Source organism: Anthonomus grandis, chromosome 1 (assembly GCF_022605725.1).
Source record: "Anthonomus grandis grandis chromosome 1, icAntGran1.3, whole genome shotgun sequence".
Lineage (NCBI taxonomy): Eukaryota > Metazoa > Arthropoda > Insecta > Coleoptera > Curculionidae > Anthonomus > Anthonomus grandis.
The window spans coordinates 3,117,091-3,135,404 of record NC_065546.1 but is presented as its reverse complement, the minus strand read 5'-3'; the positions used below and the strand labels follow the sequence as shown (position 1 = coordinate 3,135,404).

General features: G+C 31.2%; 1 protein-coding gene across 1 annotated transcript in view; it reads left to right on the top strand.

Annotated features, from left to right (window-relative positions):
• The first annotated feature begins 3,981 nt into the window (after positions 1 to 3,981).
• The window catches only part of LOC126743051 (sodium-dependent nutrient amino acid transporter 1-like), a 33,661-nt gene continuing 19,328 nt past the window's right edge, over positions 3,982 to 18,314 (top strand). The window contains exons 1-4 of the mRNA XM_050450013.1: positions 3,982 to 4,144; positions 4,205 to 4,294; positions 12,662 to 12,944; positions 12,999 to 13,248. Of these exons, the coding sequence (XP_050305970.1) occupies positions 4,136 to 4,144; positions 4,205 to 4,294; positions 12,662 to 12,944; positions 12,999 to 13,248 (632 nt within the window). The 5' untranslated portion in view covers positions 3,982 to 4,135. The remainder of the gene's footprint in view (positions 4,145 to 4,204; positions 4,295 to 12,661; positions 12,945 to 12,998; positions 13,249 to 18,314) is intronic.

Below are 18,314 nucleotides of genomic sequence, written 5' to 3'. Positions count from 1 at the left end.
CCAATAAATACTGTGGAGGTTTATGAGAAATTGCTGTAAAAGAACAACTACAAGAATACTGTGATTCTAACGACATTTTCGTGATAAATCAATCAGGTTTTCGTGAGCGTCACTCATGTGAATCTGCTGTAATTAATATATGCGATACCTTCTTGAAAGAACTGGATAAGGGCAACTTTGTTCTGGCTGTGTTTCTCGATTTTAAGAGAGCATTCGAGACTGTAAATAGAGCTAATCTGTTAAAAAAAATGGAAAAGAATGGTATTAAACATAAAGTTTTAATGTGGTTTAAATCTTACTTACAAAACAGGTCACAAAAAGTCAAGTTTAAAACCAGTGTGTCAGAATTACTAATAAATGAATATGGAGTACCTCAGGGAACTGTTTTAGGTCCCCTGTTATTTCTGTTATATATTATTGATATCGTCAATGTTATAAGTGGTTGTAAAATAGAGCTTTTTGCTGACGACACTATGATTTATTTAATCGGGAGGGATCTAAATGAAATGCAAATAATTCTTAATAATGATTTATCTAATTTATTTAAATGGCTTTGCAGTAATAGTCTGTGTTTAAATACATCAAAATCGAAATTTTGTTTATTTGGGAAAAAGAGCAAATTAATGCACATCAATGTGAAAGATATTAACATTGTGATAAATAATGAAAAGATAGAATATGAGAGTCAAATTAAATACTTGGGAGTAATATTTGATTGTAACTTAAATTTTTATGCACACGCTGATTACATAACTAGAAAATTTTCCAAAAAAAAATGTTTCATTGGAAGAGTAGGAAAACAATTATCAATGGCTACAAAACTATTACTGTATAATAGCATTGCAGCTCCGCATCTTAAATTTTGCTCAACAATTTTATACAATTTACCAAACTTTAAAATTGAACAGTTGCAGCTTGTACAGAACAGAGCAATGAAAACTATTTTGAAATGCAATAGATATACACCAATCGTAATAATGCATAACGTCCTGAATATGATGTCTGTTAAGCAAAAAATTATGTTTAGCATCTATGTTTTTTTGTATAAAGTAAAAAATAATATGTTACCATCATATATTTGTAAGAAGGTGAAGTTTTTTAGAGATGTTCATCTTTATCAAACTCGAAACTGTAACAATTTCATACTGATGGTTAGGTGTAACTCTAACCAGATGTTAAATTCTGTCCTACAGAGAGGCTTACAAGATTTTAATAGATTACCAACAAGCATAAGAGACTGTGATTCTGTAAATAATTTTAAAAGGCTGGTTAGGGCACATATATTGTCCTAGGATTTTTGTTACCTTTGCCTAATTGTTTTTTTTTATTTTCATTTTGTTTATTTTTTATAATATGTTGTTTAGGATCACTATTTTAGTTTAACACTTATTTTAAGTTTAATTTAAGTATATGGCTTGAATTATTATAGTAAATATATGTGCAGATAAATATTGTAGTGAAGTGAGAACAATGATGAGGTGTTTGTGGGTGGCAGAAGAGCAGGCAGAAGTGTTTGTTATCCATGGAACAACCGGGATACTGAAAAAGTATTCATGGATTAACCGGGATTTGACATGGTCTCTCCAAAAAAACCAGGACACCCTGTATTCGATCTATTTCACCAGCCCATAGGTAATTAACCTCTTGACCGAGATTCACTTATTTTATGGTTATTTGCGAGCACTGCAAATTTTGATTACATCAATTGTTTTGTTTAGATCCACATGTTAATAGTAACCTGAAGTGCATATGTATATTATATTTTTTACACAATAAGCGTATATGGATTAATTTATAAGGGTATATTAATAATTAATTAATTAATAATATTATTGTAAAGTTAGTAAGAGCGCTTTAGGTTTATGTATGTGGTAATTTTTAAAAAATTTCTGAACCAGTTTTGGTGGCGGGGTGCTTAGGTCGCCGACATAGCAATGTTTAGACGGACCGGAATATTGCGGTATTCCTTGGATTAACCGGGATGCTGCTGTTCCTGGTAAAACCGGGGCATTGCAAATGTCGGGGATCGGGATACCCAGCATTTGTCATTTATTGCTTATTTATATATGTACTCTTGCTGACTAAATATGTTGTTGAATTAGCATTATGAACATTATTATTGATATATGTATCTTTATTTTTATTAATTTTTTGGGAAATTTGTTGTTTTTGTATGTAGCTATTTATGCTAAATAAAGATTATTATTATTATTATTATTACTATGACCTAACTGATTCTGAAGAATATTTTAATTTGTTGGCAGCTCTATCAGCTGACTATGTATAATGAACGATGTGCCTATGACGTACACTGAAGCAGTCAAGGATAGTGGGTGAAAGTGTGTCATAAAAGAAGAACTTGATGTACTAGAGGAGAGTGAGACTTGGGAATGAGTGCCACCATCACCTAATGAAAAAATAATTGATGCCAAATGGATCTTCAAAGAAAAGGAAGTGAATGGGAAAAGGAAGAAAAAAGCCAGGTTAGTGGCGCGTGGGTTTCAACAAACAAGTTTGAATGAAAATGTGTAAGCACCAGTTGCACGAATGCCCACAATAAGAGTGCTTTTATGTTGATATATTGAGGAGAACTTGTTAATTTAGCAACTTGATGTAAAGTCAGCATTCCTTTATGGAAAGTTGGAAACCCCTGTTCATATGTACATACCAGAGGGTCTGATAGTTAAAGATATAAATTGGGTTTCTAGTGAGTTTCTGTCGATACATTCAACACGACAAGTAATTTCATAATTACAAGCACATATATGTATACAAGAACTTTTTTTGTTCCCACATCTATATTATCCTATAAATATATGCATGGTCTACATCCCTTGTCTTGTGCTATTAAAAAGTAGTAGAGCCTCGTAGCATGAGGAATATGTCCATGTTTGATTTATATTAAAATATTTAAAATAAATAAAAGGGAAAGTTTTTAGTCAAGTTGAAGTAATAAAACAGAATATTGTTTATATAACAAACAAAAATTCACTGACAGCATAATCAAACCCTTAATCCTACAAAAAAAGAAACGAGAATAATAATCCTCGGGAGAGGAGACGGCAATTGATAGAATAATAAAGTGGTCACCCAACATTGCCAACAGGAAAAATATTCAACTGTAGCAACACACTTTACACTTGTGAAACATGTTCTTGCACTAATATGGAATAAATTAATTAATAAAAATCCCATTTTCGCGCATTTGTTTGAACTTTATTAATCTTATCTACAAGATAATAAAAATTGCGGTAAATAATTAAAATTGCGCATTATATCCACAAAAATTGTTTACAATCCTAAAAACTAATCTGATACCTTTTACGTAAACCACGTAGTCAAAAAGAACAAATATTCTCTTTTAGGGCCTATTATTCATACACCTAAATTTAAATTTATTTTTATAATGAAAGTAAGTTTGACTAGATTCACAGTTTTCATATAACGTAGTTCGCGCGTACAAATTTGTTTTGGTTGCCACAAAAGGGCGCCGCGAATACCGCGCATATTTACTCGGAATAATAAAATTATGATGTTTACCAACATTGTAATCTTTACAATATGATTAAGGATTTAAAGTTAATTGAGCGGGATTTACAGGACAGGACGTTTAAACCCTGGCGGGCTTTTCTAGTTAAGAAATTAAATTTTTTAGCTTTATTAATATTATTTTAAAAATTTGCAAAAAGTACGGTTGAATATTTTGCAAAAATTTAATAAACTTTGAGCTGAACATGCAATAAAATATATAATTCTACTTTTTCCTAATTTTATATCGCCTACATCATGAAAGCTACTTATAATATAAGTGGTATCATGAGCTATTTACCCAAAAAAAAAATGAATTCTGAATTAAATTAAATTTAAAATTACTTAAACTTAAACCTCTGGTTATTTTATTTGGCTTTGAGTGTTTAAAAGAAAAAATCCTGAATACGAACCTGTAAATTAAGATTTGTGAATTCCTTAGAATAAAGCTAAGCCTCGCTCTCTATAAAGCGTCAGTGATTTTCCTTCGTAAAGGTTAAATAATTTCCTTTATGTATAGACATTAAGGAGTTGCTCATTTTTGTGGAAAACCTATTATAGTAATGTAGCATTTTAACTTTTCCTTATAAATATAAAACTTTTTAAAATGCCAGAGGTAAATGAATTTAAACTTTACTGTCCAGATTTACCTAAATATTACTTCTTTTTTTATTAGGAAAACGGACATGTTAACAAAAGTTTTGATAAAGTGCCAGAAAACTTGGATGAAATAAAACCCGATCATAATGGAGTTGGCGAGATTGAGGTAAGTAAATAAGAAGAAATTAATAACGCATGTAGAAAAACGAACAAACAAGAGGATATTTATGACATAAAGTAAAAGAAAACATAAATAACTTTTTAAAACCTAAATTTGTATTTGTTTTCATGAGTTTTAATTATATACTGTTTTGAATGAATGAGGTATTTATTAAGCATTAATGCTACATACAAAATAATTATAATATGGTTATAATACCTATGGTAAAAAAAACTAACATAAAAAACAAGTATAAATAAAACTAAAATAATAAAATAATAGTAATAAAACAGTAAAACTAAATCTAAAAAAAGAAAAAAAAACAAACGATCTTACTATGCCTTAACTAAAATTAATTTTCTCAAAAGCCTTTTAAATTGTTTTAAGTTATCACATGTTTTAATATTCACAGGTAATTCATTAAACTGGATTAAGCCTTTATATAAGACTGAATTAAGCATTTGACCAGGGTTGCATCTATTTCGTAATTGAATCGCTGAGTGGAATAACGGTATAACTCCAAAAACGTGGTTTAGAGATAATCACAAAAAACTGTTTTGTGGAAAAAGTATTTATTTTACAAGAGTCTTCAACATTGCAGAGTTATATGAAATCGAGTTCTCTAAACGAATATAAAATAAAATATTTTTTAAATTTATTTTTGTTTAAGATGCGGGACAGAAAGTCACAAGGAGTTATACGGTTTTTCCGCTCAACTTTTTAAATTCTTTAAATTGTTAATGTTAATTGATAAAAAGAGTTGCAAATTTGTAAATTGTTAATTATTTATAATAGTATCTAACATACATTACAAAACCTGATTCTTATAACACGAAAAACATTAATATTTCAAAGCCATTAGTCTTCGGCTTCCATGTTGGTGGTTTCCAATGACGTTATATGGTAGCAAAATTCCAAAATTTCTCCAGTCATATATTGCATGACCTTTTTCAAATTTTCAATTTTTTTTACATTGATCGGTAACATTTTTGAGTATGCAGGCGCAGTCAGTAAAGTTGGGACTGCTTTAGGTTTGATTAACTTGAAATTTCTTGTGACAACTCCGCCAATATAGTCGCTAGTTATGACATACCCGGGTGTGGAATTGTCATAAATGCCTGTAGTTTGATATTGCAAATTTAGCTTTTCTTTCATCGAAAGATTGACAAGTTTTCTTGTAGTGGTTGGGCCACCAGTTTTTGTACTCGATTATATCTGTATAGCATATTGTTGTCGTCGTAAATGGTTTTAATTTGCGACAAGAAAGTATCATGTTATCGTAATCCTCTGGAACATAGATTCTATCATATTTTCTTATAACTCTTTTGAGCGAGCCGAAGTCTCTGTCGCATGGCAAAAAAGAGTGACCACGCACTGGGAAGTATTGATGAATTTTACGAAATCATTTTGAAGCTGCAAGAGCCAATAAGTATCTCACTACGGTGTTGTTACGGTTCTGGCCCGGGCATCCATCTGAAAATATGTGAAGCTCCTGAATCTCTGCAGGCATTTTCTGCACATAATCGTTTATGAATGTACATACTTTGGACCTTTCGCAGCTTGACCTTCATGATATGTATAAAAGTGCCCAGTATCTTTTTTTAAATCATGTATTTCAAATCCATACAGCCACAATTGTCTTAAATAAAACATTTCTTGGACGAGTATAACAGGCAGTGGCATATTTTGAATATAGTCAAATACTATTCCACCAACATCATTACGCTCGTGGCACAAAGCAGTTATTTCTTTAAGTTTGGAGTAAAATTTGTTAGCCTTATGAATCATTAGTTCGGCAGTAGCCACTCTCTTTGCGTTGTCGTTTAAATTTTCGTGTTTTGAGTTTTGTATCTAATTCTTCGCATTGACTGCAAATATCAACTTGGAGCCTTCCAAACTTCAATGCAAAATTTTCTTTAAAGAACTTTAAATAAAATTCATATTTTACTAAATTTTTTAAGTTCGGGTGTAATTTTCCAAAAAGATTATACATAATTTTGACGTTTAGAGCTGAATCAAGACAGTGAACTTCTTTAGAACTGTAGTGAGAGATTTTATAGGGAAACGATTCAATATGTTGTTGTATTTTCGTAATAATCTCGGGTTTTAAGACATGTGGTCGATTATTATGTGTACCACGTAGGTCTCTAGGTGACATCTGAGCAACCAAGAGTTTATTTAGTCGTTGTAATTTAGAATTTGATATTGAATGCAAACTAAGAAAAGCTGCCTTGCAAACTGGTTGCCTCTCTAAATTATTATTCCGTATGTAATATGAAAAAGTCACTTCCCTATTTTTTTTCCTATCTTCCCCATACTAGTTACTTGTCTACAATCCATAAATCTATGCAAATGCTGTTCATTTTTTGAACCTTTCTCATAAACTTTTCTTAAAACTATACAACTAACAACCAGTTTTAGTTGTATATTTTTCTCCAAGAAGACGAGCCTTCTTTCTTTCATTTCGCTTCCATTTTTCAGGGCATATTCTTTTTCGGCTACTTTTTCCTCTATCTGTACTAGAACTTTCACTACTACTACTGCTAGACATTATGATTCTTAGTGAAATTATCAGCAAGTAGGTATTAACACTCAAAAGTTTAGGATCAATTGAATACAGTGCAAACTGGCCGTGACTCGTGACTGCTAACTAGTAAACAACATCAAGAAAAAAACAAGATGGCAACTGACAGACTTATCGACTGAAGCAGCTCACGCGCAATATTCCCACATTGGGTGGAAGAACGATATAAAAGCTGGAGTTATACTGTTGTTCCACTCAACGCGAAATTACCCCCTTGTCATAAAGCATATAGGTTTCAAAAGTTATATCGGATAGATTTAGTGTTAAAGATCATTTTTGCTATCTTGGTTTAAAATCACTTTTTTGGAGCTATATCGTTCTTCCACTCACCGATTCAATTATAAACATCTTCAAAGACCTTATCACAGATGCAGTTAGGTAACGAATGACGTTTTAATTTAATTAATATATCAAAAAATAAAATATCAGTCTCATCGCTTTATTTTGGATTAATTGTAATTGGTGAAAATCCTGTATTGGGGTAGACCATACAACAAAGTTAACCAATACTGTAAATAAATGCAATTGTGTTGAAAAGAAGTCATTTAATATGCATTGAGAGATCTTTTCCCACTCTCGTAATAAATCCAACCTTTTTAGAAAATTTTCGCATTATGTAGTCTAAACGTACATTCAAATTTAAGTTAGCTCATAGTGAATGTTATCCCCATTTACAGTAATATCCACATTGTCTATTTGCATTACTTTTAATTTCTTAGCGAATGCACAGAATTTCGATTTTTCCGCATTTAAACTTATTGAGTTCATTTAGTATATTCACTTGCATTTCTTGTAAGTTTTCGCCTACTATTTACATAATTGTATCATCTGCGAATAAAACAACTTTACACCTTTTAAACACTTTCAACACATCATTTATCGTTATATTATTTATATATCATATTTCGTTAAAGCTGTAGTTTTCTTATATTCTTAGTCTTTAGTTAATTGTAGATTTTTTATTGTTTTTTCTTAAGGCCTTTTAAAAGTTGTATGTTTAGGTCTTATAGTTTTATTTTTTGACATTATTCGATACTTATTTATATGAGTCTATGGAAATAAATATTTGAGTATTGAGATAATAATTAGTATTTGAGTTATGATATTAATATTTTTATTATTTTTAATATTTTTATCGAGGCCGAATAGGGGCCTATTCCAATTTTTTGTTAGTAATAAAAATTAAAAAAAAATATTTATAAAAAAAAACTTCTCAAGACTAAATGAATACCTTATTACAATACTTGTAGTATTAATTCTACCGCCAAATTGCCATAAAACTGGATGTATACAATTTAAATATTTAAGATACTTACGAAAACCCAAATTTCTTATTTAAGCTTAATAGTCTTGTAACAAAATAGTCCAGGACGATTAGACTTTCTTTGCTGAAAAAATCCCATCTGGCTGAATTTTTTACCAGAGCTTCTTTTTGACATGACAAATCATCCCTCGAAAGTCCCCATGAATCCAAGTAGAGCTTTTTTTTATGGGGGTCAAAGGTCACAAAAACACTTTTTTACAAATAACATCGAAACTATCAATCCTACGATAAAATGAACTATTACCTTTTTTGTTCAGTATGAAATTCTCTACGAAAAAGGTCTTATGCATTTTTTTCGTAGAGGTCATTTTTTTATAGAAATTTCATCTTCAATGTTGGACATTGAAAGTAAAAATTGGAAAAAGTTGGAAAAAATTGTAAAATATTGTACTTTTTTCCACGTCACCATAGAGGTAAAGTACCAGACGCGTTTTTTTTTTATGTGGTCTCCCCAATAGGCCTAATCCACGAAGCTACAATGAAAATATGAAGTAAATAGGATTTTTTATTTAGTCATCAGTGTGACATGATGCGACATCTTCCAAGTCTTCCCCAACTTCAAGTGTTGAGCACAAAAAATTCATTGGATCTAAATTTTCATCAAATTCAATGTTTTTCGACTCTTCATTGTCCGATTTTATGTTTAAACAGGATTGTCCATGGCAGTAGCCGCAAATCGCAGAGCAGTGTATTCCAAGTTTCCTACATCCGCAATTAGCTCCACAACCTTTCGTACAATTACAAAAGATTGTGTTTAATAAAACATCAGGAGCAGGTGGCAATAATGTTTGTATTGGCTGTAAATAATTATCAACCAGGGTCCATCCCCGATCCAATGGATTCAAATTCTTACCAAGCCATTTCTGGACTTGATAATAAACACGACATAAATGTGATTGAGCTGCACTCGATGTCGGTGGTAGCATTGAAAGTTTAACAGCTTTATCGTATCTTGTCGATTTCGCGAAGCAATTATATTGATGATGGTCAAGAGATTCTTCGCGCGGTGGAGCACCATATATCGCTAATAACGCTTTCATACCGCTTGTGAAAATATCTGGGGAGCCTTGTTCCTCATTAAATATTTTAGCTGCATCTCTGATGTCACTTCTCTTTTCAAAAATTTTAATGGCTTTTGCCTTGCCTTTATTGAAAAAAGCAGATGTCATGTCACATCCAGTCAAAGCGTACAAAAATAAAATGAGTGGTTTAATAGCAATATGAGTATCGAAACTTTTCGATACTAAGAATATATAACTGTATCAGTATGTGATTTTCCAGGTTTCATAAAGTAAATATCTCAGGCACGAGAGCTGTCGATAAAACCAATAAATCTACATCATTTCCAACAATTACACTCCGATTTTCATTTGTCAACTCAATTGAAGTATTGATAATGAGAAGATCAGCATCATCCTCTGCTTGCACGACGTTTATATGATGTAGTTTCAATTTTTCTGATAACATTGTAATAAATCGCTGTTTATTATTGACATTGGAGAGAAATTTTTCTTGAGTTGTTGTCAGAGTCATTGATGGATCAAACATGATTTCTGTGCATGTACCGGTTTTTGCTAATTGTCGTTGCTGTTTCATTGTTTTTGTGTTGTTACATTGATTGTTATAACCGTCGAAAACAACGGTAACGTTCAAACCAAAATGGTTTCATAAATAATGAACATAACAATCAAAAATAGCATCATATGTAACATCTCGATTCCACACGACTCGATGCAAAAGAAATCCGCCATCAATAATATATGTGTCTTGAAGAGGAGTTAATTTTAGGGACACTGGTTGAAAAGAATCATATAAAGATGATTTCTTGGTCTTGCGCATTCCCATTTCATCAAAAAGAGCCAATGGATATGGCGCTAACTCGTATTGGAGAAATTCTTGCAGTTCATCTTCAAATTTTTTTGTTACACTTATACGTTGAAATAGCAACAGTGGATCTATACCGATTTTCGTATCATGAACTTTAATAGAAGAAGTAACACTTAAAATGGAAGGACCCTGTGCATACGTTTAAGCTTTATATCTGAGAATTTTTGACCCATTACTGTCTTCATGGAAGCTACACCGATTTCACAAGCATTATGACATATTTTATCGTCACCAATAATTCCACTCGAAATGGACATAATGTGATTGATTTCTGGGGATGGATCATGAGAAGAAAACCAATCCAATACTTTTTTGACGTCGTCATTGTCACGGGCTACTCGAGCGTCTCGTGCATCTACATGTTGGTCTGCTGTATCTAAACGGACGTTACATAATTTCTCTATACCCTCACTGATAGCAGTGGCGGCTCGTGACATTTGACTATGGAGGGGCGTGCAAATCCAAATAAATATATACTTACTAATAAATAGAAAAATATAACTGGACGTACCTAAGTATATGTTATAATATCTAAGACAGGACGGTTTGCAGTCATCATGGTACAACCACAAAAAGTTTGCACATAAATGACTTAATTTGACAATCAAATATGAAATTATTGGGGGAGCACGCGCCCTTGCGCCCCTATTAGCAAGACGCCACTGACTGATAGTATTCATAGCATGCATAACATACACCCATTTTGCCAAAACACTTTCTTTCTTATGACCATACCAATGTCCATTATTTAATGCACATTTTAAAGTAGTATAGATGGTATTGTAATTACTAGCAGGCTGATGAATGAACGGTAGAAGTAAAACACGAGATGTTGAAAAATTGAGGTCGTCGGTCAATAGTAACTCCATAAAATTATTCCAACGTGGAACCTTTGATATAGAACGCCACTTGAGCCCACGGGTCTTGAATCATCATAATCGAGATTTTCCATGGTAATTTTGCTCAACCTAGTGTTACCATAATGTTCATAAACTTCAATTGGAACTTCAGCAATGTTTGCAATTTCAGTAGCCGCTGGGATGGTCATCAATCTTGCAATTGGACCCTCTGCGATGACTGAACTTAGTGGTGTAATCATTTGTATTACTCCCATTATGTGAATGGTATTATGACCATCGATTGTATAAATGTTCCAGTTTCAGGTGGTAATATGAACGGTTGAGGATGGTGAATAGCAGCAACTTCATAGAGAAGTGTATCTTTATATGATGGTGATAATCCGAAGCTTGATAATATGTCAAGAATACGCATAGACCCGAATCTTTTATGTAGAAAAATTGATAAGCTAATTTGTAAACGCGATATGAAGGATCGTGGTCGCACTGCTGACATAATGCAATGACTCAAAGCAGTACACTTAAAATATTGCAAACTTTCAGGAATATCTTGTGTAAATCAACTAGTAACAAAATAAAAGCCGTAGCGGACACATATTTATTTGAACTTTTATCTGAAAATTACTCAAAGATTCGTTGTGAATATAATATCTTCATTTGTAATTAAATATTTTTTACTTTTTTTACTTTTTTTAAAACATATTTAAATTTTTATAGTAAAAAATAATTTTTTAGGTAAAAATATGTTACTTTAATTAGTTTTTTATTTTCCTCTTTAAACCCGGTAAAGTATATTATTAACAATTATTTTAAATATCTTATATATTAAATGCATTAAAATCTGAAAATAGGTTTTCCTGGATTCAGGATTATTCTAATATTCTAAAGTATCCCTAGTACTAAATCCCTGGCTTCCATTTACTGATAGATTATAGAATACAGATTTGTTCAATAAAAATAATAATTTTCAGGATGATTTTTCTAATGCGTAACTTGTGATTAAATTTATTTTATTTTTTAAGTTTTTGAATTTTTTTTTATGAATTAAATGCCCAAAAATGTAAGTAGTTAATGCCTTAAGCTAAAAAAAAATTTGAAACTTCCAACAGCCATCTTAGACTGATTTCGCTAAAATTAAAATGATCTCGAACTTTACCAATAAAATATCGTATTTTGAAAATTACTTGAAAAAGATTTCTTAGTAAAATTACATTACCAATAATAACATCTTTAAATAAAATACAAAAAAGTGTGCTAGGATACAATTTACTTGTTTCGCAAAATTTATTGCAATTCAGAGCATACTAAAGATAATAAAACTTTATACAATTAGGATTAAGGTTTAGTGTGTAACAATGTAATTTTAAAACCATAAAATAAATAAATATGACTTTCGACTTGGATAAAAAATTGAGAAAATTTTATATAATATATGTAATCTGTATTTTTAAATATTTTTTTTTAAATAATAAATTTCGTTTCCAGAATTTATTAAATTTTGTAAATAATTTTTAAAAATAACATCATAAATTAAAATAGACAAATGCATATTTGAAATCATAAAGTTGTACAGAAATACAAAAATAACCGAATATTTTTGAAATATCTTAGAGAAAGCATACTAGTAAAATGGATAAGTCACATTCCAGAAATGTACCATTTATGTCCAATTTAAGATATCCTAAATATGTATTAAATTAAACGATTTTTATTAATTTTAGCCGCCAAGTTTTGAGGCAGTGGATGAAAGTATGCCCACAAGAGCCTCCTGGGACAAACCAATCGAATTTCTGATGTCTTGCATCGCAATGAACGTGGGTCTTGGGAACATCTGGAGATTTCCTTTTGTGGCATACGAAAATGGTGGAGGCGCCTTTCTTATACCCTACGTTATAGTATTGTTACTAATGGGAAGGCCCATGTACTACTTGGAAGCTTGCTTAGGGCAGTTCGTTAGTAGAGGAAATGTGAAGATGTTTGAAAATTTAGCTCCCGCTTTAAAAGGTAGGACGAACAGTTTTCATAGAACTTCAAATAGCTTATATTTTTTATTTATAGGTATCGGATTTGGGCAGTTAACAGGCACAGTTTGTGTGGCAACTTATTACTGCTATCTCATGGCAATAACTTTGTTTTACTTAGCTAATTCGTTTACGTCAGATTTGCCGTGGGCAGTATGTCGGTCAGAATGGGAAACTGTTGACTGGGTAAAGAATCAAAATGTTTCCTGCATTCCGTCAAATTCTGAAGTAGCAGTTAATACGTCAAATATGGGTGTGGAAATGAGTTCTGCTGAATTATTTTTTAGGTAGGTCAAGAGAGAGATTATTCAGTAAGGTATAGAACTATTCGCCAGATTGTACCTCTTTTTTTCAAGGGTATATAAGAATTTCTAACGATATAATTATGAATAAACTTTCTTCTTATATCGTCGCCTTAAAGTGTAAACCTGCTAAGTCCATTTTTGGGTAAAATGCGTTTTTTCGAAAAACGGCAGCACTATATATTCTACGTTGATTAGTTAACCTGCCAACTACAAATGTGTAATAATAATCCTTATTTTATACGATGAGAATAACAACTCCCGCCGACTCAAATCCACTTCGTAAACACAGCCATGTGCATTTTCAATGGTGATCTTGTGAGAACGTGTCGCAATTGAGTTTAATGTGCATTATTTTAAGTTACTTCTAGTATTTTGGGCGTTTGAAATAATTTTTTAATTTAATAACACAAGAGGTAAGTTGTTAAAACATTGTTATCCAAATTGCATGCAGTAATTATTTTTTATTTAGCGGTAATTATCGTTTATTGTTTTAATAGGACTTGGCAGTATTTCTTAAATGTTTTTTTAAATATCATGAGGAGAAAACAGTTTCTCTACTTAACAAAAAACTTACAAAATTAAATAATATTATTAATTAATTTTCTTACAATTAGACAAATTAAGTAAAATATAATATTTTAGTACAGCAATAAGTTACTGTTATGGTATTTACTTTTATAGAAAAGCGTGTTAACAACAATAAGCAATAAATTGGTTGCCAAAAAAATATATATTTATGTAAACCCTTTTTAAATTATAATAGGTGATGAATCAAGTTTTTTTTTTTTAATTTAAGACGTCACGTGCCAAACGAATCCTTGATATAGCCATCAACCAAACAGCAAATGAAACCGAAGACTCCGAGCTGGGAGAAGACTTTGAGCATAATACTTGGGAGTATTCTTTTGGGGAAAGAAGTGGTGTAGACTCAATTCCCCTGTCATTGAAGTTACCAATGGATTTATTAGACTCTCCCATAAAAGAAAACCAACCCTTTGAAAACTTCCAAATAGCCGAAAATGTGCAAAAATTAGATAATTGTGAAGAAGTTATTGTACTGAATGAAATTCCTTTACTGGACAACTTAAATTAAGCTCCTCGTGCTTCTACATCTGGAATAAATCATATTAAAAGACAATCCAATATAGAATCTACAATTTCTAATATTTCCGATGACGAAGCTAGCAGGTTGGTACCATATTCGATTTCCGACTAAAGCTCATCTTATAGTTATCCGACAAAAAGTAAAAAACGTAAAAAGTGTTTTCAAGTACAAGAATCAACGTGGTTTGCTAAAAAAATAGAAGGTTAAGAGAAAGGGGACAAAGTTACTTGACATGAAACAAAAAAAATAGAAAATGGACCTATAACAACCGAAAAAAACCTTGTACAATGAAGGAAAGATGCAAATGTAAACTAAACCCTAAAGGAATGTTAAAATGCTCTGCAGTAAATGAAGGTCAAAGGGAACTTATTTTTAATAATATTTGCAAAATGACTTGGGCGGAAAAAAAGTTTATGTAAACACTCTTGTCTTTTCTATGCCATTTAAAAGACACAAAAACCGACAAAAAAAAGTGAAAGTAAAAGGGGACAAACCCTTCAATATTTTTTAAGAGTAGGAGAAGAAAACCTTAGAGTTTGTAGGACAATGTTCATTACCACTTTAGGAATAGGTCGCTGGACGATACTCCATTGGAAACGGTCTTTTCGTTCTCGTTCGCCTAATGTTCAAAGAGAAACGTCAATGGAAGGTCAAAAGAAGCCATTCGAATTGCATCGTGAATGTTTACTGCAATTTTTAAAATCATTGCCAGTCATGGAGTCTCATTACTGCAGATCAACATCAGAAAAAAAATACCTTTCAGCTAAGTGACAATCTAAACAAAGTCTTTATGATTTTTATATCAATAATTGGTGCGAATGTGGAGCCGCTTTCTATAGCAACATTTTCCAAGGCTTTTGAAGAAAAAAATTATGCCATTTTCACCCGAAAAAAGATCAATGCGAAAAATGCGTTAGTTACAAGGTTGGCGACATCTCGGAAGATGAATACAAGAGTCACATACAAAAGAAAAATGCGGCAAGGGAGGAAAAGGAAAAGGATAAAAATACACAAAAATATTATGTATTTACGGTGAATTTGCAAGCTGTGCTAATGTAGCCCGTGTCTTAAGTGTCTACTTTATATTATAAAACAAAACGTCAAGTGCACAATCTTTGTTTTTATAGTTTAATGAATGCAGACGTTTATTGCTTTCTATGGAATGAATCTGAAGATGAACTTAATGCTGAAGAATTTGCAAGCATATGGTTATTTTTTTTAGAAAAAAAAATTGCCAAATATTACACTTCCAGAAGATCCTAATGCAAAAGTCACCCTTATTATATATTCTGATGGATGTGGATACCAAAATCGCAACTGCATGTCGAATGTTTTACTTAACACTGCTATTGCCCATAACATTATAATAGAGCAGAAATATCTTGAACCTGGACATACGCAGATGGAAGATGATTCTGTTCATGCTAAAACTGAGCAAAAGCTTAAAGATAGAGTAATTAATATACCTGCTGATTATATTTCTGTTTGCCAACAGGCAAGAAAAATTCCTGCGCCGTATGATGTAAACTATCTGACTTACGACTTTTTTTTAAGTTTTAATTGTGTGCAATATTATAAAAAAATCAGACCTGGTAATGTTAAAGGAGACCTGAAAGTATCTGATATTCGTGCTCTGAGATACATGCCGGAGGGAGATATTTTCTATAAAATTCATTTTTCGGACTCGTGGGAAATTCTTCCACCAAGGAAAAGCCGAATATCTAGAACATATTTATGGGAAGATTTAAGTCCACTTTACTTGGAGAGAATCTACAGGCTATAAAAAAAACTTTGCCCCGGGACTACCACACATTTTATGATGACTTGCCCCATAAAACAAAGTAATTTAGGATAGAATTATGTTAAGAATATAATATTATTTTTCACTTATTTTTTACTTTGTTAATTCAAATAATTTTAGTATTTTTTTGTAATAAAATAATTAATGTAATAAAGTAATATAAACGATTACTAGTATTTTGGTTTTATTTAATATTAAGGTATTAATTATTATTATGGGGATAACCTTCCAAGTCCAGCCAAAATTTGAGTTCACAAAATGCAAATCTGCCTATTTTTATTTATGGACTTAAAACAGTTTATTACAGACAGTTTTATATTTTTTCTATTATCATTTATTTAATAAAAACCAATAAAACAAGGCAAACATACAATAATTTAGGTAAAATGTAGTTGATTTAGGCGGTTTTTTGACTCTCCTGTAAAATAGGTAAAATGTGACTTGGCAGGTTTACACTTCAGGGCGACGATATAAATGACTGATAATGATGTATTTTTTACAGTTTGCAATATGCAGCTACTGTTTTTCCTATCTTTGATTTATGGTAGATATATCGGGAATGTTATACTTTTGTTAAATTAATTAAGTAATTAACGTCTGGAAATCTCGTTGACCTTCCAAAAATAAATTTTTCTTTTTTTTTTAAGAACTGGTTACGTAAGTTTTTTATTAACAGAGTCATTATTATTATATAATATTAGCAGAAATTATTCCTATAAACTGTCCTATAAACCTGAGTTTTAGTTTCATTTCTAGATTTCTTAGTTTTAAAGATATAAACTTGTGAAGTAATTTATTTCTTTATAGGTTCTTTTTTTTATTTGAAGATTGATTTCTTCAATTTAATTGAGAGATAAGTTTTAAATATTTTTTCAAGATCCCTTAAAAAAGATATACTGAATTGCAAGCATTCTTGGAAGATAAAATACATTTAAAATGGGTGAAATAAAACTAAAAAAAGCCTTTTTCAAAAGCTTAACATAATACTTTAAATATCCGGGACAAATATCTATGATTTTAAGTGCCTTAACAAAATTGTCAAAGCAGTACGAAAAATTAAAACCTGTTTTAAATAGATCTGAGAATCACTTTAAATATTGAAATATATGAGAAATGGTTTTAAATGCTTAAAGACTATAATTATTCCAATAAACTAGAAAATATTTTAAATATTTTAAAAGAAAAAATTTTAAATGACTTCAAATGCTTGTAATAAACTTGAACTGAACGCAAAGATATAAGAATTTGTATTCCACAGCCAATAAGAAATGAGGATGACTTTAAATACTTGGAAGAACTTAAAATGACTTCAAATCCCTAAAATAAACTTGAAAATTACTTTAAATATCTGGAGTATTTGAGAAATTACCATAAAGCACGGCGCCCACTGAATCGGCATCAACCGTCTCGGCACGATGCGATGGGTACAATCGGCCGGATTTGCTTCACATGTATTTAAATGACGGGGATCGGAATTGGTCCTACTCGGAATTTGTCCTACGTTTACGAATCCGGCCGAACGGTTAAAAACAGTGTTGTCAGAACTCTAAAATATTCTTAGCAATGTGACCGAAATTCAGTATTCAGTTTAGGGAGGGGGATACTGTGTGAAATTGAATGTGATACCAACCATACAACAACTACAACGAATAAGGCCGTTCAACCTAGAACTTATTGTTGTGTGTGTGTGTTTTGCAAAGATGGAAGGATTTGGTAATCAAAGATTTTTTGATCAAGAATTTATTAATGAAGCCAGAAGGTATGAAACTTTTAATAAAATTTAAATTTAAAATTAAATCAGTTTTATACTTATACAAATTATTATAAAATAGACAATATAATTATGAGGAAAATCGAAGTTTTATAACCAATATGCTCTTTTTTTTTTTTAAATATACGAAACCTGATCCAACCTTGGACCAACCTAACTCGCCCTAACTTTGTCTAATCAAATGATAACGACTGAACATCAATTTAAGCATTATTAAAATTAATTGGCTACACAACGTCCTGGTGACTTGGGTTGGCCCAAGGTTGGGTTAGGTTTTGAATATTTTAAGAAAATAGAGAATATTGGTCATAAAACTTCGATTTACCTCATATATTGCCTATTTTACTTGGATCGTTACGTTATTGCCCGGC